General features: G+C 35.2%; 1 protein-coding gene across 1 annotated transcript; it reads left to right on the forward strand.

The window, feature by feature from the left end:
* Positions 1 to 49: 49 nt before the first annotated feature.
* Positions 50 to 21,608, forward strand: LOC132562438 (integrator complex subunit 6-A-like). Its single transcript, XM_060227180.1, has 19 exons — positions 50 to 249; positions 347 to 424; positions 1,794 to 1,943; positions 2,718 to 2,807; positions 5,081 to 5,267; positions 5,608 to 5,739; positions 5,880 to 5,918; positions 6,474 to 6,685; positions 6,881 to 7,033; positions 7,478 to 7,610; positions 9,893 to 9,987; positions 10,592 to 10,702; positions 12,383 to 12,462; positions 13,050 to 13,303; positions 13,566 to 13,699; positions 14,802 to 14,913; positions 15,176 to 15,304; positions 16,370 to 16,648; positions 17,521 to 21,608. The coding sequence occupies exons 1-19, from the start codon at positions 139 to 141 to the stop codon at positions 17,727 to 17,729; spliced, it is 2,688 nt and encodes an 895-aa protein (XP_060083163.1). The 5' UTR covers positions 50 to 138; the 3' UTR covers positions 17,730 to 21,608.
* The last annotated feature ends 1,066 nt before the right edge of the window (positions 21,609 to 22,674 follow it).

The following is a 22,674-nucleotide window of genomic DNA, read 5'->3' on the forward strand; positions in this document are numbered from 1 at the left end:
GTGCTAGCTGCTTCGAAAGGCAGCACTCTGCGGTGCGTCTTTGTCGGAAGCGGACGGTGTGATGGCCGTACGACCGTTAATACGAGTCGTTTGTCAACGAAAACTTCTCGAATGATTCCTTGTTAACCATTCTTGAAAATGACGATAATTCTCTTTCTAGTCGACACGAGTGCGTCGATGAATCAGCGTACATATTTGGGGACATCTTTGATTGACATTTCGAAAGCTTCCGTAGAATCTTTCATGAAGGTAAATTACGCAGATAAGGTCGGCTTTGTTTTCACTGATCTAATAAGATGTAACAATCGCGTATTCTTTATTTTAATTTCCGTAATTTTTTGTTTAGATCAGGTCCCGAGATGCAAACAGCAGATGGGATAGATACATGCTGCTGACGTTAGAGGACCCGCCGTCAAATATAAAGGTAAATGGAAGCTAATCCGGTGTATGGTGTCAACGGGTTCGTGTCGTTTAGGTGGAGCGAACTTCAACAAAACGAGCAGCCGTTCCATAAACCGTTATAACTTAACTTTCGTTGAATAAAACAACAAGTTTGAAGAGCCGTACACTTCCTTCCCTACACCGCCATTTTCTCCTTGATCTGAGGTTTATGATGCATTGTGGGTAAATACCAGGCAACCTGGAGCTAATTTACATAAATAATGGGGGTACATAAAGGGTAATCATTAGCAGCAGCAGCTGCACACGCATGACTAATGAGCATCCAAGAATGGCAGAATAGTTGCATGAGTTAGTGAATATGACTAAGAAATTAAAGTCATATGAAATTTGAGTGAATTTAGCAATGACATTAAATCTATGAACTGAAACTGTTCTGTAGCAAATCAGCATGTACCAGAATAATATAGGTTAAACCAATGAATAAAATTTTTGCAATGTTCTTTTTTGTTTTTTGGGGTGTTTTTGTTTTTTTCATATTTATTCATCGAAACAAATCTAGACAAATTTTCCATGTTCAAAAAGTTTTTATATCCAAAATAAAAAACATGCATCACATCTCAATTATTTTTTTGTCCCTGATAGGTTAATTACCTCATTCGGGTACAAACGCCAAGTAGAAAAGGGACAATTTAAATGTTAAACTATCAAGTGTTTTGGAGAATGACAAAACTCAAATGTGGTCAGTCCATGAGAAAAAAATTAAAATCCAGGAACACCCCATACAATGGTGAAAATTTAAATCAATGTAGTATCCAGTAATTTTTATAGGACATTTCAGGCGAGCCCTGATCCAGAGCACCGATTCCAAAATTTTGATGAGTCGAGTTACAAACGTATATAAAGGATTTGCAAAATTTGAGTCCCAAAGGAAAAGCATGTTCCAGGGTTAAAATATTTTGGTCCCAGTAATCACTGATATTGTGTTCCTCTGTCAAAGGGACTTGCATGAATTCCCATACTGGCTTTAGGTTGTTTAGAAACAGTCAAACAAGATAATAGATCAATTCATAAGGACAACGTGTTTATAGTATAACTGGGAACTACGCTAACAAATTTAATTACTTCTATGAGTATTGTTTAAATATCTAAGAAATGAAACTTGTTTGTATTTTTAATTGTTAAATTGTATTTTTGATGTGTGCATAATTGGTGATTCATGCAGAATGGAGATACCATGTCATTATGAGCTATAAGTCATTTACTGGCCTTCACATATTTCTAGAATCTAGACTCGGTTTTGAGATACTTTATTTGGTTTGAAAGAAATACTGTTCCTCCAAACTTGATATCTTGTCCTTGTAGAATATTCAATGAATCTGTTTTTGTTATAGGCGGGATGGAAAGAAAGCCACGCAACATTTATCAATGAACTCAAGAATCTGACAGCTGTTGGTCTTTCATCACTTGGTCCATCTCTAAAACATGCCTTCGATCTACTGAACATCAACCGCATGCAAAGTGGTATTGATACATATGGTCAGGTAAAGATATTCACCATCACACGATCAGAGGTTAGGGTGACCAGCATTGCGCGTGAGAATTCACTTTGACAATAGTGAAAACATTGTATTGTGAAAATCAAATATATTAATAAAATTATCTACTTTATTATGCCTGATCATGTACCAGATTAATGCATTAATGACAGATATTTCTGATAATGTAAGAGTACAAGATATGATAAATAATGAATGGACAATCAGATCAGTAGGTCATTTCTCTATCTTTCAATTAGTACACTAGTTCACTTTTTACAGATTCTTTTAACCATCTGCAAGTTTGGTCAAGGAATAGGTATACTGAGCACTTCAGGCCTAGGAAGAGAATAAAGTGTTAAATCCCATTTTCCACTATATGTTAAATGTACTATAAGAGATCAGGGTTGTTTGTGTCTGATAAAAATAAAAACAGATAAGCGACTAAATGTCCTCTTGACAAGAAGACCCTTGTCTTCCCTTCTTCTCCACTGAGCAACTCTTTCTTATGAAGGGACTGTAGATCTGTAGGCGCTTGTTATCATGGTCAGGATAATTTAGAAACTGTCACTTTGTTGCAAGATTTAACTTAGCTGCACACAAATGGTTGTTTCATCATCTGATATCAAAATGAAGAGGAAGTAATCAATTTTTGTCCCTTTTATCAAGACATAGTAAGGCTTTGAAGGGTCATAAATGTTTCTTATAGTACCACTCAAGATCAATGCGCTACCAGAAAAATGGGTCTAATGATTTTTTTTTTTTGTGATTTTTTTGCAGGGACGCTGCCCATTTTACCTGGAGCCAGCTGTCATTATTGTTATAACAGATGGTGGTAAACTGACCACCACAAATGGTGTACAGCCAGAGGTAAGGATTACCTCTCTAGTCACTTGGTTGCATTACCTGTATAATCTGTCTTATAATCACACACATTTCCTGCTTTAGTAGCACCCCCTCCCCACCCCCTCATTAGTTGTTTTGTTACCTGTATAATCTGTCTTATAATAACACACATTTCCTGCTTTAGTAGCACCTCCTCGTCACCCCCTTGTTAGTTGTTTTGTTACCTGCATAATATGTCCTATAATCACATACAGTTGATCTTGTACTAGCCACCCTACTCACTTCCATCCCGTCATTAGTTTCATTACCTGTGTAATCTGTCTTATAATCACACACATTTCCTGCTTTAGTAGCAATCCCTCGCCACCCCCTCACTAGTTACAAGAAACAACTAACAAGAGACAAGGGGGCCAATGACTCTAGCACATCTCTGACAAAGTGTAAAACAATCGTGTGTATTTTATGGTCTAAAATCTGTTTTCCTTGTAACACTATTTTCAGCCTTGGTGTGCATAGGATTCTAGTAAAGTCGAAAAAGTTGGTCGATATTTACCATCTCACACACCCAATTTTGTGACTGGGGCCCGGGCCCTTAGAATTGGGAAAAATAATGGTGTTTTCCTTAGAATTGGGAAAACTTCCGGACTTAATTGGGGAAAAAAAGATACTATTTTGCATTGGGAATGGAGCTGAATATCGGTCCCAAATCTGGCAGATCGAGAGCCCTGCACACTACATATCTCGGTGTTAGCATGCTCCACACTGGTCCTATGTCTGATGAAGGTGGTAGTCAATGAAACACTCTAATTCTGTAGTCTATTTGTCACTTTGTTGAAGGGTTCCATATTTGTATTCTCTTATCCTCTCACCCTCATTCAGGTCTTGGTTTACTAATATTTAGTTTAATTCTCCACTTAGCCACCCTTTGTTATCCATGTCTCACTTTATCAAACAAACATATTAAGCTTTTTTAAAATTAAACTCTGATTGAAGCCATTGTAAGAATTTGAGGTCAATATATTATGTGGCCTAATAGAATTGATATAGAATTGTTCATGATCAATAATTTTTACAGAACCCAAAAAATGAGGAGAGAAAATCAACATGAAGACCATTTCATTCTGTCTACTATTTAATTTGAGTCTGCTAAAAATATCATTGTTCCCCCTTGCCTTTTAAAACTGAGGTCAATGTATCCCTAACTATGTTTTATATAGGAAAATGCTTGAAACTGAGGGGTTTAAGTCTTGAATTTCTCCAATTTAGGGTTTTTTTGCCATCATTCAGGAGAAATCGGGAACACAGAATAAGTTGTATTCTTTATCAATGTCATATAAACAAATAAAACCATGTGTTATTGTTCAATTGCCTCTTTTGTTAAGAGAGTTTGTGTAACAAATCTCAATTTGATATTGTGGCTATAAGTATGCATTTATCTCTGATAAGATGCATACACTGTTCAATACAATTATCTTTGATATAACACAGGTGCTGTTAGTAATCCTTGATGCTGACTTTGAAAAGAATATAAAACCAAACACAATACTATAACATATTGGTACAAGATGTTAGTGTGAATGCATTGAAAGTGTTTATAATAATAATAATAATAAACTTTATTGTCTGAGGATTACATATTTAGCCAATGGCTAATCTTCCATATGGTCCTCTTGTTAGTAAAATACAGTATATATGTGTTAGTTACATATTGTATATACATAGTAAACCTGTAGTAAGAAAGCAAGATATCACAGATAACAATTTGGATTGGAATATCACAGGATGCATAAATATCATACATAATATTACATTAATTTGAACAGTTTACTCCCTAATGATTAAAAACCCTGGTAGATATAGGCCTTTCCAACTTGTTACCAAACAAAACAAAAATCATTCAAGACATGAATATCTTGAGGGGATATGTTACCCATCTAATTTAGTGTTTATACTAACAATTGAATGGTGTATCATCTATCAGCTTGAAGAAGGAAACTGATATCAAATTGTGAATTATTTGTCACCTTTATAATACTAATATTTTTTCACTGTTGAACAACGAAGAATGGCATGCAAATCTTATGCTTTGTTCAATTTAAGTCTATTGTTAAACAGATCCGAGATTTGGTACCTAAAATTGTTTTTGCAACCTCATGAATGAATAATGCTTTGTACTGAAGTTTATTTTTATTAATTTTACTTACTTGTTGACTTGACTTTTTAAACATAATGAAAATGAAAAAGACATTTTTTATAAAAATGACTTAATATTTCATTGATTTTTTTCACACTTTCAGCTCAATCTTCCAATGCTGTCAACAGTTCCTGGGTCAGAACTGACAAAGGAGCCGTTTAGATGGGACCAGCGTATTTTTGGTTTAGTGCTTAAGATTCCAGGGAGTGTTCCAATGGACATGACTGGAAATATGTACATCCCTTCAGCAGAAAACCACCCACTGGACGCAATGTGTGAGGTGACTGGAGGTAAGAGTACACTGCTCCATTCTTCCTCGTTGTGAAAGTGAAATAGTCAAACATATTTTAGAAATGTAAAATATTGAAATGGTTTCATTTTGCTAATTCATCTTATTTAAAAAGATATTCTGGAAAAGGTAGGATTTCATATGGTGTTTTTATTAAAAAAAGATCACAGAAGGATCTTTAAGTTCTTGTAGAAATTGAACATCTGTTTTCACCAATTTCACCTCACCAAGCTGACAATATTTTGATACTGATAATAGTTTTGTTTTTTGATGAAATCATGTTTTTAACAATGTGTGTACATTATATTTGAAACTATATATACAATACATGCTAATAACAGGACGGTCATATGCTGTGTACACCCAGAAGATGTTGAATGCGACACTCGACAGTTTAGTACAGAAAGTTCAGAGTGGTGTGGTCATCAACTTTGAGAAGATTGGACCTGAGCCTACACCAGTACTGATGGAAGGTTAGTGTTATTTTATTTATAGTTGATTAACTAAATGTAAATTGTTGTAGAGATAGGTTTCATTTCTCTGAGAGTTGGTTTATATGCATCATTCTTTAAATACCAGATATTGGAAACAATTTGGCAAATTTTCTTTGCAGGAAAAATGGATATTGTTGACAGCAATGGAAATTCTAAAGGTAGGTGTTTCAAATAAGAACATTTAGTTTTGCTTTCATAATGATTGAGAGGAGTGACCTGGCTTCTATAAAATATGATCGGTTGTTTGTCTTGCCTAATGGAGTTGCTGAAGCACTACTGGAGCATAAGTTTAAGGTGTTACTTGGCTCTAAGTATCCACACCATATTGAAATGAGGTCAGTTTCGCATATATTGACTACAGCAACATTATTTGTCGTACATAACATTTTTGTAGAGTTGGTTTAAACTTCCAGAAGTGGCATACTGTTAAAGGGATATTTAATTTTTCAGCCACCAGTTATTAAGAAATTCATCTTTTTTTTCTTTATTTAATTCCTTGCTGTACCTTGTAATGGCTGTAGAGTAGTTTTAAGTGTGACTCCAGAAGTTAAGTCAAAAGTTCAGTATTGTTCCCTTGAACAACAATTTAATCGATGTTTACGGAGGACTGGCTTTTTAAAGACAATGCTTAGCTTTTTTACAAGAAGTATGAAATCTACTGAAATGATATCCATGAAGATTTATATAAAAAATATCCATAATTATTTATACAGAGAACCAGGATGTGAACAAGCCTATACAGCAGGAAGTGGAAGATGACAAGAAAGCAGTTCTACAACAATTACAGCAACAAATGCCCGGCAGTAGTCAATGGCAGAACTGCAGGAAGCTTATATATGTGCCAAGATCAGCACAAAAGGGGTACTCTGTGGGTCATTGGCCAATTCCTGAGGCATACTGGCCAGACATTTCAAGTGCTACTCTGGTAGGTTTACAGAATTTGTTTCGGTGATTGGTCTTAATATGATTATGGTAAAATCCTGTTTTGGGAGTTTGATTTTAAAAAAGATTTAGAACAGATTACCTCTAACATCAGCACACACCTTTATGGAACTATACATGGTTTCAACATGAAAAGCAGCATTAACACAAAGGTGATGGGATTTTGATCTTGTTGCAGCCTCCACGGTCAGCCCAGCCTGTTGTCAAATTCTGCTGTACTGATTGTGAACCAATGGTGATTGAGAATCTCCCATTTGATAAATATGAGCTAGAACCTTCACCGCTGACCCAGTTTATCCTTGAGCGCAGGCTTCCTAACACTTGTTGGCAGGTGAGACACCATTTTTTTGTCAAATTGGTTTATGTACACCAATTATGCAGATAGGAAAATATTCCATGGTTGTCACAGGTTACTATTACTTTCCACAAAAGTGAAACAAGAGAGAAAAATATCAGAAGATTTTGCCTTACAGTTGGAAATAAGTATGAAATATTCTGATAGGTAAGCTCGTATGACAACATATTCAAAGAATCGAGATACCAGTCCTGTAGCACATTGAAACATAACAGTTCAGACTGATTACTTAAAAGCTTAGGAATATACAGATACATACTATATATAACAGAATAAAAGTCATACAGAATTGTCTGCTGTGGAAGTTTATTTTGAAGAATTGATTTAGTGAGGTTTTAATGAAAATTTTATTTAAAAATTTCGAAAAACCAAATGTTTTTGATATTACTACAGTATGTTACTCCTAAATGTTTATTGTAGGTTTTCATCAGTAACAGTGCTAAATATAGCGATACAGGACATCCGTTTGGATATCTAAAGGCCAGCAGTGCTCTCTCCTGTGTTAACCTCTTCATCATGCCATACAACTACCCTGTACTGCTGCCTCTCCTTGGTGAGTCTAGCACTGTTGTATAGCAGAGTGAAAAAAGACATGAATTAGGCCCAGAAGTTAGAGAGGTCTTATGAACGAGTAGGAATTGAGTCCCAGAAGTATCAGGGGTTTTATGACAGTGAACGTCCTCGACAATCCAGGCGTTACAATCACCTTCGCTCTCCGCACACTGGAACATGCCGCAGCAAAACTGAAGGTTCTATGTGCCACACTTTGTAGACAAGACGAAAGACTAGTCTGATCGTTTGCTGCACATCAAACACATCTCTTGATGTCTCTCCTTTACAATCAAAAGGAGCATAACCAGCCTGTGATTAGTCAGTTTTTTTCTCCTGGAACCAAAATAATAACTGCCCTTGCCTTAAATTTGTCATGACATGTTCCAGGAAAACTGAGAGGGAAAGTGATTGTAACTCTTGGAATATCAGGATGGACAGTGAAAAACAAAATAAGGACAAGAAATGTGAGGGGTTGCGTAACTGTGAAAGGACAAACCCAAATTGGACTCAAGAGTCAGAGGGGTCACAACACTGAAAAACAAACATGAATAGAGCCCAGAATTGAAAAATGTAACATGAAAGGGTGAAAAATAGGCAAGGATGGGGCCTTTGAGTGAGGGAGTTGAACAAGCAGGGGTTACATGGAGTGTAATAACAGAACTGGGTCAAACATGTGTGGGATAAGAATAGTAACCTTTCATAGCTGTATCCCATTGGTAGATCAAACGGGGTGACATGGCAATGTTAAGGTGGATAGACTGAATCCTAGAAGTGAGGTTGAGAGATATAAACAAGTAGGGTCACAAGTAGGAGTGGCATGGTATTGTACTGCTGTCTATCTTCTTGAAGACTGAACTTGGTTTACAGAGAAGAACATTTGACTCGGGTAAACTGTTTGGGCAACAGCAGAAATACTGGGGTGTTAACATTGTCAGGGTAAAAGTAATGGACTAGAAATTGTTGGTAGATTTGATTGGGCCATGGATCCAGGCGATAGTTGTATGGAAAATACTTTAGTTATGTGAAAGTTACTATAGTGGATAAGTAAGGACTTGTATAAGCCAAGTCTTTGTGAAGGTTCTGAGACAATGTTTTGTTATGCCATAGGTGATATTGCATAAGTGTTTTATCTGATCTGACTCCATAATGTTTTGTGCATCCTATTATAGGTACATTGTTTGTATTTAGATACATAAATTGGTGATCTAAATTCATGCTATGTATTTTACTTTAATAGCAAACTCTGTACACAGTGAAATTCCCTGCTTCCTTTGTGTTCTGCCTGTTGGATGTTTGATCAGTGTTGCTAAAATTAATATGATGCAGGCCTAGGTGAAGATAACTCTGTCCTAAAACCACCATTGTTGCTAAAAATTAATGTGATATAGGCCTAGGGGAAGATAACTCTATTCTAAAACCACCATTGTTGCTAAAATTAATGTGATATAGACCTAGGGGAAGATAACTCTATTCTAAAGCCATGGCTTTGTCTTCTCGATGCAGCCTCGATCTGACTTTACGGGGGAGACACTTCCTCCGACACCATGCTTATCATGTGACGGCAGGAAGCCATCTCATGGAACAGTCGGCCGGAGACATCCATCAATCAAGTGAGGCCGTTCAGTCTCATTACCAATATTGAAAATATGTTAATTACACGAAGACAATTGAAGTCACATTTTATAGATTGTCTTGCTGTTTTACATTAACAAAATGTCCTCTTTGACATTAATTGTTCAATGTAAACAAATTAATTTTCTTTGACTATCAAAACTCATTACATTTGAATATAGCTCTTTTCACTGATGTCGTTTTTGATAATCGTACTCAGTACCATTTTTAAAATATTTTAAAGACGTGCATATTTGTCTAAGGATCAAAATGTAACTAGATCTTTATCAATCAAAATTTCAACTTTTGTTCAAAAGGTTGTCGGAGAATTAAAGGAATTAATGGAATGTATCGGGGATTTTTTCTCGTCTAATTGATTGAGAATTGATAAGATAGGAACTAAGGAATATTATATGCCTGAAAAAGTTGATGAATTGCTGTTGTTTGCTACATATCAAGTAAAGAAGGCAAGATTTTAATTTTGCAATTAGTGAATATTGCACATGTTAAATACACTTGTATACGGTTTTTGTTGAACACTGTATCATACTGTACCAACTACCCTTACCTTGTAGCTGCAGTACCAGATGACAACTAGAAATCACTTCATCTCTTTTTTTCATCTTGCATCTGTCATTAATCTGAAATATTTTACTAATTTTGTCTTTGCAGATGAACTTTTTAAAGTACATAAACTGAAGATATGTCCTAAATGGCGACAGCAGTTTGATGGGTACATTAAGACGATGCCACCATATTATGCTGGGGTATGGGGTTTTTTTTTTATTTGCACAAAAAAGGCAAAAATGATCAAGTTATATTTTACTGAATTAAAATTTTGCTGTCTGTAAAAGGACATTTAATACACATTTCTCTTTATTTTACTTAATATATTTTCATTGTCAGGTTAATATATCGCCTAATAGCAAAAATGACACTGCAACAAATGACCAGCCATAAGTTGGTTTAGTAATTGTACATGAATATCAATTATATCAACCATTCAATATGTCCTGGTTCATATAACAGCATATGAGTTTATCGTGTGTCATATTATATGTATCGTATAAATGTTTCCGTCTTGCATCATTGTTTTGATGTGTAAGTTAACCGTAAGGCCTTTCTGATGTGATTTATGATGGCTGAGGGGAATTCTTATGCCTCTATAATGGAAACATTAACAGTAGAATATTACAATACTATAGACTGAAATGGAAACAATGGCTTTACATTTCACAGAACATCTGTTGATATTTCATAAGAAATACTTCATTTCCTAGTGTTTGAATATCATACGTGTGACCTCATCACAATAGGATTTTTTATTGAATTGGATATTAATAGCATTGTTATTTTTCATTTGGTTTTCAGCCTTTGAGGCGAGCATTGGCACGAATGGGAGCTCCAAACCTGGTGCCTGATACAATGGACAATAACCTTAGTTACACAGTCATAACCTACTTGAAAAAACTAAAAAATCAGGTATAATATTGTCACTGATTTGGAACGTAAATTATTTATGTAAAAGATTATCACTGATTAGAAGAGTCTTGTTGCTAAGAAGTTGGTAGTAGATTAATGTTTCAGGAAATGGATACAGGAATGTCCTAATATTAGTCTCAACACAAAATCAATTCAAAAACCCTCAGGATCGTCAAGAAAACCTGCGGCACTTTTAAATTGGTGGACGGAATTTTAGAAACATGAGAAATATAAATGTTGCTTAAAGTTGAGAATCAAATCAGAAGAACAATGATTTTTGATCTCGCTACACAACGTTTGATTGATAAGTGCTACATGATGACTTATGAATGGCCAGTGTTACCCAATGACTTACGATTGGTCAGTGGTACCCAATGATTTATGATTGGTCAGTGGTACCCAATGATTTATGATTGGTCAGTGGTACCCAATGATTTATGATTGGTCATTACGATTGGTTTGTGGTACCCAATGATTTATGATTGGTCAGTGGTGCCCAATGACCTATGATTGGTCAGTGGTACCCAATGATTTATGATTGGTCAGTGGTACCCAATGATTTATGATTGGTCAGTGGTACCCAATGATTTATGATTGGTCAGTACGATTGGTTTGTGGTACCCAATGACCTATGATTGGTCAGTGGTGCCCAATGACCTATGATTGGTCAGTGGTACCCAATGATTTATGATTGGTCAGTGGTACCCAATGACTTACGATTGGTCAGTGGTACCCAATGATTTGACCCAATGACCTATGATTGGTCAGTGGTACCCAATGACCTATGATTGGTCAGTATGATTGGTCAGTGGTGCCCAATGATTTATGAATGGTCAGTGGTACCCAATGATTTATGATTGGTCAGTGGTGCCCAATGATTTATGAATGGTCAGTGGTACCCAATGATTTATGATTGGTCAGTGGTACCCAATGATTTATGATTGGTCAGTGGTACCCAATGACCTATGATTGGTCAGTGGTACCCAATGATTTATGATTGGTCAGTGGTACCCAATGATTTATGATTGGTCAGTGGTGCCCAATGATTTATGATTGGTCAGTGGTGCCCAATGATTTATGATTGGTCAGTGGTGCCCAATGATTTATGATTGGTCAGTGGTGCCCAATGATTTATGATTGGTCAGTGGTACCCAATGACCTATGATTGGTCAGTGGTACCCAATGATTTATGATTGGTCAGTGGTACCCAATGACCTATGATTGGTCAGTGGTGCCCAATGACCTATGATTGGTCAGTGGTGCCCAATGACCTATGATTGGTCAGTATGATTGGTCAGTGGTGCCCAATCTGCTTCTTTAATATTTTTGGCTTACCTTGATTCATAGAGAATTTTTTTTTGTATTATGTAAATTTATTTCACATGGTATGAAAATGGTTCTAGCATTTAAACAACTGTATTTTAGGGTCCCCTCCAGAATCAGAATCCATAGCAACACGGACATATTACACCCAATAACTCCATAATTGCCTTTATTTGAATAGAGGTTTTGTGAGTTCTGAAAATATGATAAGTGCTAGTGTTGATGAATATCTTGTGGTAAAAAATTGGAAGTGTCATATTTTTTGCATGTGAAAATAAGATTGCCCTTCCTAAGTGTTTGAGGAGAGATGTTTAAAGGATTAAATGGAGAAGATCAGGAACTGTTCCTATTTTTTAGGCCAAGGTGGAGATGGACCGATTGATAGCCTCAGTTGGTCAGAAAGTCCCCCTCAATGATGGAATCAAGGTTGACTCACGGTAGGTAACTAGTAATGTCTAATATATTTAAAACTTCAGATGTCTGTATAAAAAATTCTGTATCATCCATTATCCAGTAATTAGTGTTCTTTTAAATTAGGATTAAAGAAAATAATTTTGACATTAGGCCTAATACATACTGTTTTGTAGATCAATTATTTTATTTACACAGGTTAATGTATTTAGATTTACAACTAATTAACAACATCACCCTGATTTAAAGTATATCCACTTACATTGACATATAAAGATACAATCACATAAGTTAAATACATAGAGTAATATTCTAGATTTATGATACAACATTATTCATATTTAAAAATGTTTGTGGACGTTATAATGCATGTCATCTAAAGAATCTGAAGTAGCTTCTGCAGGTTAGACTAGGTTTTTTTTACTTAATTGAAATTTCAAATTTTACATGGCAAATAAATTGAATCTTAAAACCAGTACAACAAACATGAAATATTTGAAAATCAATCTTTTTATCCCTAGTCAGATGAGACAAGGAAATAACTTGGTACATTGAAATATTGTGTTTTAATTTTAGCAAAGTTAACATAAAAAATATTTACTTTTGTTTACAGGACCAAGACATCAATTTTACAAAGAAAAGATTTTAACCAGTTACTGCAAAATGTTGGAGGAAATATTCAGAGCCTAAAACAGGAACTAACGGACTTCAATACATTCACAATGGCTGTGGCTGATCCTAGCATTCTTCCTCAGTATTACCGTAACCCATATGACATTCCGCGTTCACGTTTACTTGACCAAATTTCCCGTATGAAAATGAATTTCTTACAGAAATCATACAGCAATACGAAATTGGTTGATCATGGTAAGTTTGACTCATATACAATACTGATCTACCATGAAATATATGATTAGATGTACTATAAATTGTCAGCTCTGTCTCGGATGCTTGATAGAAAGTCACAGAGGAATGCACAGTTGGATTGAATATGTAGGATACAGGAAGAAAAGTCTGTGACAAACACTGATCTTAACTGTTTTTCTTTGTATGACATTTAGATATTAGTCTTTTTTGTACTCCATGCTCTGGTATAAATTTACAAAATCTTGTCTCTTTAAAATTTTAGATCAGATGCATAATGTTCCTATACAACAAATGGGTAATTATCAAGATTACCTGAAGAAACAGCCACCATTACTTCGGGAGCTGGAAAACCAGCCGTCACGGGTGCACATGTTTGGAAATCCATTTAAAGTCAAGGTACAGTGTCTTTCTTCACTTGTTAAAAACTGGTTAATTTTATGAATATGGTTGCTAGGAGACCTGTGAGTATAACAGGAGACTACTTTGAAATCATATCTTTTTGTTGGTTTTCAAAAAAACTATTTTATAGAAACTTGATTTTGTGGGTAGATAAAACCCATTAAATCTACTTATTTTAACAGTTCATGGACATGAAAAATAAAACAAATCCCCTGACTGATTTTACAACATTGTTCAGTGGGGTTTTAAATGGCTTCTTATTCCATAAGTATACTACATTCTACAGCCCTGGTAAGTGGTGTAGATACAACAATGAATCATTTTACATTGATTGTTGCCATAGAGATTGACAACCATTGATTGCGCTAGTTTATTTTGGCTAAGTTGAAAAGCAATGCCTGTAATGCCTAAATAAGCTTAGTTTGACCTTTAAACCCAGTGTTGACCTCCACCTTACCTCAGTCAGGTTTGTAGGGTGACCTGTCTGTCTTAAAATGGAGGAATACTGATGATGGCAGGACGGTTCAAGGGAGACAACTCTAATGTTTCACTGCTTCGTCTTTGTCATACAGACCAACAATTATACCCACTTGTATAAGGCAGTAGAGAACTTGAGAATTCTGATTTTAATTGTTCACTAAACAATTTATTTGACAAAGAATAGGCTGTCTCTATCACAGTAAGAGTAAACCAATTAATACATACTCAAGTGCCTTTCTTCAGAATTATGTAAAAACTTTTTCAGCTGAGTCAAACTTCTTTGGTGTTAATATGCCTTGTGTCAATGAGTCCTAATGATTTCAGTGTTGTATACTTCTGTACATATATTTAAGGTGACTTTATATCTGTTTTATAAATTTAACTGGTAGGTTAGTTATTGTGCTTTTTTATTGGAAACATGAAAACAACAATATAAATCATCAGTGGTTGTAACACTGATACACCAACAAGTATAAAGTGTATCCTAGGTAGGCCTGATCTAGCTGATACTGCATTTAATGAACATACATGGCTGCCAGTATGGTTCACTATTTGTTGTTTGGCATCACATACGAACCTAAAAGTTAGACTTATCTCCACATTTCATTTACATTCACAGAATTTCAATATGGTAGATGAGGCAGATGAAGCCAATTTTGGTCAGCAGCCAGTGAAAAAACGACATCATGAGAGTCCATCAGTTTCCCCAGGACCAAAGCGCCGGAAAGCAGGTAACTAATGGTTAAATCTTGTTTGTAGGAGACAGCAATAATCTTGAATATCTTAACAATGTATATAATATTGTCCTTACATTTTAACAATTCAAATTTAATGATGGATTTAAAAAAAATATTACTGTCAATTATTGCATCATCAATTTAGGATAACATATTTGATTGTTGTCCATTAACAATACTTATTATCAAAATTTAAATCTTGTCAGTCAGAAAAAAGATTATCAAATTAATTTCACTGATTCATCAATTTTTTCAGGTCCCTTACCTAGAGATATCAAGTACCGTCGACCAAGTTCTCCCTCCCCTGGATCTACACCCCCTGCTTCTCCTGCTCCCCAATCCCCAGATACAGATAGTTCCATGTCAGATACAGAGACTATGGAGAGTAAGTATACAGCAAGTCATTGGCGCTTTTCTTTTCATGGAAGGGAAGAGTGATAATGTAAGATCAAGTTTTGGCATTCATAAAGATAAAGAAGCTGATGATATTTGTATTGCTCAAACAAGCATTTGAAATGTCTACTAGTTGTTGTGTATCTGTGCTTTGTCACAAAAAATTGACATACTATCTCTTGATATATAACTGGTTTCTGTAAAGTAAAATCCATGAGATTCGACAAGTAGGTTTAAGGGATGTCTCCCAATAATATTTACGAACAGAAATTTTTTTACTTGTATTTAAAGTCGTGGGAGTCAATTTCATGTCCAAGGAAAAAGATTCACTATTCCCTATGATTAATGTTTTCTCTTAAAGGTGGCAAATTGAATAGTTTTGAAATTGGTTTCTCTAATGTTAAATCCACTTTCCAAACTTTCCAAAAACCATACCTCCACCTTACCTCAATCAGGTTTGTAGAGTGACCTGATTGTCTTAAAATGGAGGGATACTGATGGGGGCATTGACGTCAAAGGGAGATAACTCAATCTGTATCTGCTTCTGCGTCCTTGTTCGACACAGTTATGAAGTCCTGATAGTATCCATGTGCTTCAATAGGATGTTTAATAGTCTTCCCAGCCTAACCCTGTGGACCCTTGTTTTAGTATTAAATATTGATTTTTAACTCCCTGAGTCAAAAGTGCCAAGTGAGCTTAGTGATTTAGTATCTTTCCTTTTATCTTGAGTCAAAGTAATATCTTCTTCTGATAGCACCAAAGGCCTACAATCATAATTGGGTCATATGTTCTGATTATTTATGATTATGAAGTTCTGATGGTATCCAAGTACTTCAGTAGGATGTTGAATTGTTTTTATGAGCCTTACCCTCTGGACCCTTGTTATAGTGTTAATGATTAATACAGGATTTTTGTTTGAACTCTTGTTTACAGTGTACAGGAAGTTTGATATCATCAGTGTGTATGAAAAAACAATTAAAGTTTTTATTAATTTAAAAATTCAAAATCTGCTGATTTCATAACCTTATTGATTTATTTGACTTTTTCTTATTTTTAGCGGAATCTGTTACCTCCGATGATGGAAATATGTCAGAGGACGAATCTCCGCTAGTGATAGCCGATATTGAACAAGACAAAGTGACTAATCATGTAATTGAAAACAGTGTGAATCATTTAAATTCTCCTAGTGCTCTAAAAAACAATGTGTCAGAAGTGGAGAATGTACGTGATCGTACTCATGGACATGAAATTAGCAGCAAGAAGGAGGCGAATATGTGGTCTCACAATACCAGATTACGGCACACGTTATTTAAAGAAATGAAACGCCCGGGACGCAGTATGTATTTGAATCTTTTGCTTAATATGGACAATCAGGCATGTTTTTTTATTCTGAAAGTTAAATCAATTAAATGTATTTAATAAAAATATTGGTATGTGGTTGTATAATGATAATATGCAGGTGAAGTTTCAATTTGCTTATGCTCCCTGAAAATTTTCCACCTTTCCTATCGGGAGCATAATTTTTCCCACAGTTGAGTAAGGATCATGAAACTGGGCATATACCAAGTGATGTACAGTGTACCAAATTCAGGGCCCTCGATTTCTCAGTTACAGAGTTACTGGCCTTTGTAAAACAAAAAGATTGTCCAGATCATAGAGTTAGATTTTGTGTTTGTTCACTGTATACACATTTAAGCTCCTTTCTCCTCATCTCCTCATAGCTGTTATCTTGTTTTATCTGCCTGTTCCTCAATCACATTTAGACTGTTGTGAGAGCCACCTTAGCACTGACCAGCCATGTAGTCGGCTAATGAAAAGTGGAGCTCAAAAATAAAACTGCTTTGTCATGAAAATTTCATCAGTTAAATGGAAATTTAGTGTTCATGCCATTGATTTAGAATGGTTTTCCTCATATTTCAGACTTAAGTGGTACATGTATATTGATAGTTGAGCTGCTAATAAAATGTTAACATGTCATTTCAAGGATGGTTAACTCCCATTTATTTGCTGTAGTTTTACAAAGAGATGTAGCAGTCTCCTATCCCTTCTGTTATATGTCCCTGATATATCACAGGCATTAATTGCTATCTCATTAATTGTTATCTCATTAATTGCCATCTCGTTAATTGCTATTCGTTAATTGCTATCTCGTTAATTGCTATTCGTTAATTGCTATTCGTTAATTGCTATCTCATCTTGTTTTTTCAGATTACGATGCTTTATTCAATCATCTAAACACAGTGCAAGGGAGTGTGGACATGAAAAGTGCATTTGTCCGTGATGTGATACGTGAGGCGGGACGTTTTAAGAAAAAGGTGCTTATTCAGATGTTAGAGCAGTACTGTAAATCTTTAATCCAATCAGAAAGCCGTAAGCGGGCTCCCATATCAACTGGACAATGGAATTCTGGCAGATGATATTAAATGTGAAAGGGGAACAAATTCGTAACCTCCAAATGGCTGCTCACCAAAACCTCTCGACAGCTAGTGATACAAAACCCTGTCATCTTGCAACAATGTTTAGAGATGTTCCAAAGCTATTCTGGTATAAATTTGATTCTACCCAAGGATTCCAGACTAAATTCATGGTGGAGTTTCCAGTCTATTTATTACTTGTATGTATATTATTTCCTAAAGGAAACCTGGAGTATTTGGATGAGGAAGACATTTTATTGGAATAGTTTAAATAAGGAAAAAGGTAATTTCATTGAATTTTCTAGAACATCTGCTGAATAACTAAGAATCTCTATGACCAGGGAGGTAGATAGGGTTTGCTGCATTCAGGAGAGTATTACCATTTCCAGCACTCCTTCGAGAACCTTACATTGAATTTGGAATTAATTTTGTTGACACCCGCTGAAGATCCTGAAAATATAGCGTTTTGTGATATCAACCCACCGGATATTCATTTTGAGAGAAAGATTCCCCAAAGGACAAAGTTAACTAAAATTGATCAAAGATATGTCGTCCCCACAAGGTCGGCCTTGCGTCTGTGATATTTTCTTCATGTTCATTTTTCCCAATTCATTTCACTGCACTTTATGTATTGTTTTCCATGTCACTGTTGATGGTTGAGTAATCCATTTCACTGTAGACTGCAATGTCATCCATTTCACTGAAAACTGCAGTGTCCACCATTATACTATAGAATGCAGTTTCCACCATTATACTGTAGTCGGCAGTGTTACACAAATCACTGTAGACTGCAGTGTCATGTATTTCACTGTAGACTGCAGTGTCATGTATTTCACTGTAGACTGCAGTGTCATTTATTACACTGTAGACTGCAGTGTCATTTATTTCACTGTAGACTTCAGTGTCATTTATTACACTGTAGACTTCAGTGTCATTTATTTCACCGCAGATTGCAGTGTCATTTTTCTCACTGTAGACTGCAGTGTCATTTATTTCACCGTAGACTTCAGTGTCATTTATTTCACTGTAGACTGCAGTGTCATTTATTTCACCGTAGACTTCAGTGTCATTTATCTCACTGTAGACTGCAGTGTCATTTATTTCACTGTAGACTGCGATGTCATTTATTTCACTGTAGACTTCGGTGTTATTCATGTCACTGTAGACTGCAGTGTCATGTATTTCACTGTATACTTCGTTGTCATTCATGTCACAGTGGACTCCAGTGTCATTTCACAGTAGACTATGTATGGTGTCATTCATTTCTCTGTGGACAGCAGTGTCCTTCAAACATCAAGAATATCAAACCAAGCTGTTGTATTCATTTCTGTACAACATCCCAATGAAACCCATTTAATAATGATTTAGCAAAAAGAAATTTTGGATTACAAATGATTTGTGTTACATGATTATAAATTATGATTTGAACCAGTTATTGGTGAGGATTAGAACATGATGTAGGTTCAATAGCATACATATCTGATTGGTATTTAGCATTCCATTTATCTATAGTAATTCTGATAACATTTTCAATAGCTGGGTTTCATTGCTATGGAAATTGATAGTGTATAGATGTTATGATAACAGGTTATCCATTTATTCAGTATTTAGTAAAGACAAAATTAAATTCAAATAACTTTTTGTTTAAACTTTTATCCAGTGTTTTTGTTACTGATTGCAACATTTATGGTTTCTCCCGTTTGTACTCCAGCTTGTTTACAACTCATTTTTTTAAGGATTTGTTATTTCTTTATTTCTAACCACAATTGGATATTTGATACATATATAAAATTTAATTGATTCCATTAATATAATGAATAAAAGTATTTTGTGGGTGTAAACTTTGTGACTAAGGTATTGAGTGAACAAAATAGTTCTGAAGAGAGAGTCATGCATTCAGTTTTTTTTTCTCAGAGTCTGAATGAAAAAAAATGTTATTATAAATAATAGGTTAAAAGTTTTAATTATATGGTGTAGTCAAGAGAATTGAATGAATCAGAGCAGTTTTAGCGGGTAAAAGGAATATCGTGCTTACTGCCATGTGTCTTGTTCAAACTGATCCTCACCAATAACTCTCACATCAACCATTAATTCTGAAGTGTCCAAAGTATAAATGAATGCAAGTTGTTGATGTGGATGTTTAAGCTTGGATGTTTATTCTTGTTGAAATGTAGATGTTCAAATGAGATTAGATGTATAAAATAAAATGGTGTATGCATTTTACATGAGACTCCTCAGAACAATTTTTGTCGAGAAAATTGTCAAAATAAAATCCCTAGGCCTGACACTTATATTTTTGCATTCATGTTTTAGCATGGTAATTTTATTTGAAATTCCTGGATTATGCTGCAAAATATCACACTACATATTATTTACAATATACATATTACAAAAAATAGTGCTAAATCATTGTCAGATTTTTGGAAATTATAATGAAAATATTTGAGTTGGATTTAATAGTATTTCTGTTCTGATATCAGTAAAATGTTTGTGATTCCCTACCATTGTATGGCTGTTATAAAGTGTAACTTGTTACATGGCGGTGCAGTTACACAGTGCTGAAAATAAACCTCATGTTCAGAGAAATAAAATGTTTTATAACTTTACAATACATGTTGTACTCTTATTGATAATGTACATGTTTAAATAACTACAACAAAGATAGAAACTAAATTCAGATACCTAGAGTATATGATAATGATAATACATAGGATATTGGGTATTTTGATGTGATGGACAAGTTGTAGAGCAATAACTGCCGGTTAACTTTTCGTCAAGGAACATTTGGGATATCCTTACATTTAAGTATATCATATTTTGTCAGAAATGTTAGCAACTTGCCACAAGTTGTAACTTCTATAATAAAACTTTCCCTATATCAGAACAAGGAATCTGATATACTAGTAATTAACATGTTCCTGCCCTATACAAAACCTTCATTGTTTATAGAGGGTCTGTCAGATTTAGAGTTAAATCAAAGATAATTTTGGAAGGCAGAAGAAATAGTATTCTTCAAAACCTTCGTGTGAAAATGCTCCAAAGTATTAGGGACTTTCAGATACGCTTAAGTGACACACTTTACCGTTTCCTTTTACCGAACTCACAGGGGTTAAAACTACTTTTTTATCAAGGTCACAGAGGTCAAAACTAACTGCTTCTTCGGTCTGTTTTTGTCTAGTGACATGCTGGCATGACCTGGACACTTTGTCACCCGCTCAGGCCTTCTGACTAACATCGATGGGCACGATGTTAAGCTAGTGGGATTAAATTAATAGACTTACAAAGTCACACACCAGTGCCATCAAGATTGTTCTAAATGAGTGACCTTGACCGACATGAAAGTCACGGCATTTGTTAAGGTCATAGAAATTTTATTTTTTAAAACATTTTCTTCTTAATAAATCCCTGAACAAACTTCAAACCGAGCCTTCTCTTCTACCTACACAATGTACTATGCGAGCTGTACAGCCCATAATACGTTTGTTAGAAAGAACCACTTTTTATCACTGAAAAAGTGTACAAATAAAACTACTGGTACCGACCTAGTAGAAATCGCTGACAATAATTAGGATTCAATTGCTACAATTACTGCTGCTTTCTCAAGTCTTTTACATTTCCGAAGCGAACAAGTCATTGTGAAAAAGGCGAACACATTGCCTTCAGTGACCTCGCGCTGCTGACTAGAAAAGCATGAACGTTCTTAACGTAACAACGCCATCTATTAAACAATAGGCCAATATTGATGTGCCTCTGTGATAAATTGCATCGCCGAGAGAATGTCACCATTATCATATTCATATTTTTTTGTCGCTCACATTGTTTACATTTGTATTGTTTACAAATCGACAATTTTTCATGTATTAAATTTGACTAAAAACTTAATACTTTGTTTATTATTTGTTTTAACAATGATTGTTTAATATACTGTGTATTTAAAGATCACATGTAAACAGGTACTTTTTTTCACTCGTGCGCTTGACTTGTGATTTCTTTAGAAGGCGGGGTCTATCTTTCGTATATCTCATTTCTTTTTTTAAAAAAAATGCAAAATGGAGCTTGATGTATTCTCAGACATGAGCCTGTGAATCGATAATAATCAGAAAACGAAATTACTGAACAATGAATACAGAACAGTTTAAATTCCGTTTCGATCGCTACCAGAGTTATTGTTCCTTACCGTGACAATACACCGAGGTGTGGTGCACTCTTTTGTAACTTGTATCTAAATATGGTGCTATGTGTGTGTGTTGTACAACCTTCCGAGATTACAGGTAGTAGTACCTGCTGGTGAAATGGAAGTCCCGAGATAATTCATTGGAATAGTGGCACGCTTTAGAATATACACATGTACTTGACGTTCTTTAAAATAACCAGGTATATGAAAATCGTGGGATTTATGGAATTATGGAACCAGTTCACATCCCCAACAAGATTTTGTCATTTCTGTCGATCACTTTGGATTTTCCTCAGTCGCCTCCCAGGTTTAACAGTTAGGCCCTTAGAATCACCGACGAGTCTTAGAACACCGTAACAGCTGTGTGATTTACCATCATTGATGAGTCCTAGAAGGACGAAACAGCTGTGTGATTTACCATCATTGATGAGTCCTAGAAGGACGAAACAGCTGTGATTTACCATCATTGATGAGTCCTAGAAGGACGAAACAGCTGTAGGATGTAGTATCACTGATGATTCCTAGAAAGACGAAACAGCTGTGATGCAGTGTCATCCATTGCTTTGCGGTGCCACTCATTTTTTTGTTTTTTGTACAATCTTATCCGATTGGTTGGTCCTTAAAATATAAACAATGAAGAAGAAGATTGCACCACCAATAGGTTAAACAGTAGCGTTACGCCTCCCTTGTATGTTGCTGACTGTATTTCACGTGCACCAATTATTTCACAATTATATCTTTGTATCCTGTAACACATCCTTCCTGTCAATATTG

The sequence above is a fragment of the Ylistrum balloti genome, unplaced genomic scaffold (genome assembly GCF_031769215.1).
Source record: "Ylistrum balloti isolate Yb309-2 unplaced genomic scaffold, AGI_CSIRO_Ybal_v1 Utg371416, whole genome shotgun sequence".
Lineage (NCBI taxonomy): Eukaryota > Metazoa > Mollusca > Bivalvia > Pectinida > Pectinidae > Ylistrum > Ylistrum balloti.

Bases quoted from the DNA above. Each gene is read 5' to 3' on its own strand.
- LOC132562438 (XM_060227180.1), top strand. From the start codon at position 139: ATGACGATAATTCTCTTTCTAGTCGACACGAGTGCGTCGATGAATCAG. The intron at 250-346 runs GTAAATTACGCA...TTTTTTGTTTAG, and splicing joins CCGTAGAATCTTTCATGAAG to ATCAGGTCCCGAGATGCAAA. The intron at 2,808-5,080 runs GTAAGGATTACC...TCACACTTTCAG, and splicing joins CAAATGGTGTACAGCCAGAG to CTCAATCTTCCAATGCTGTC.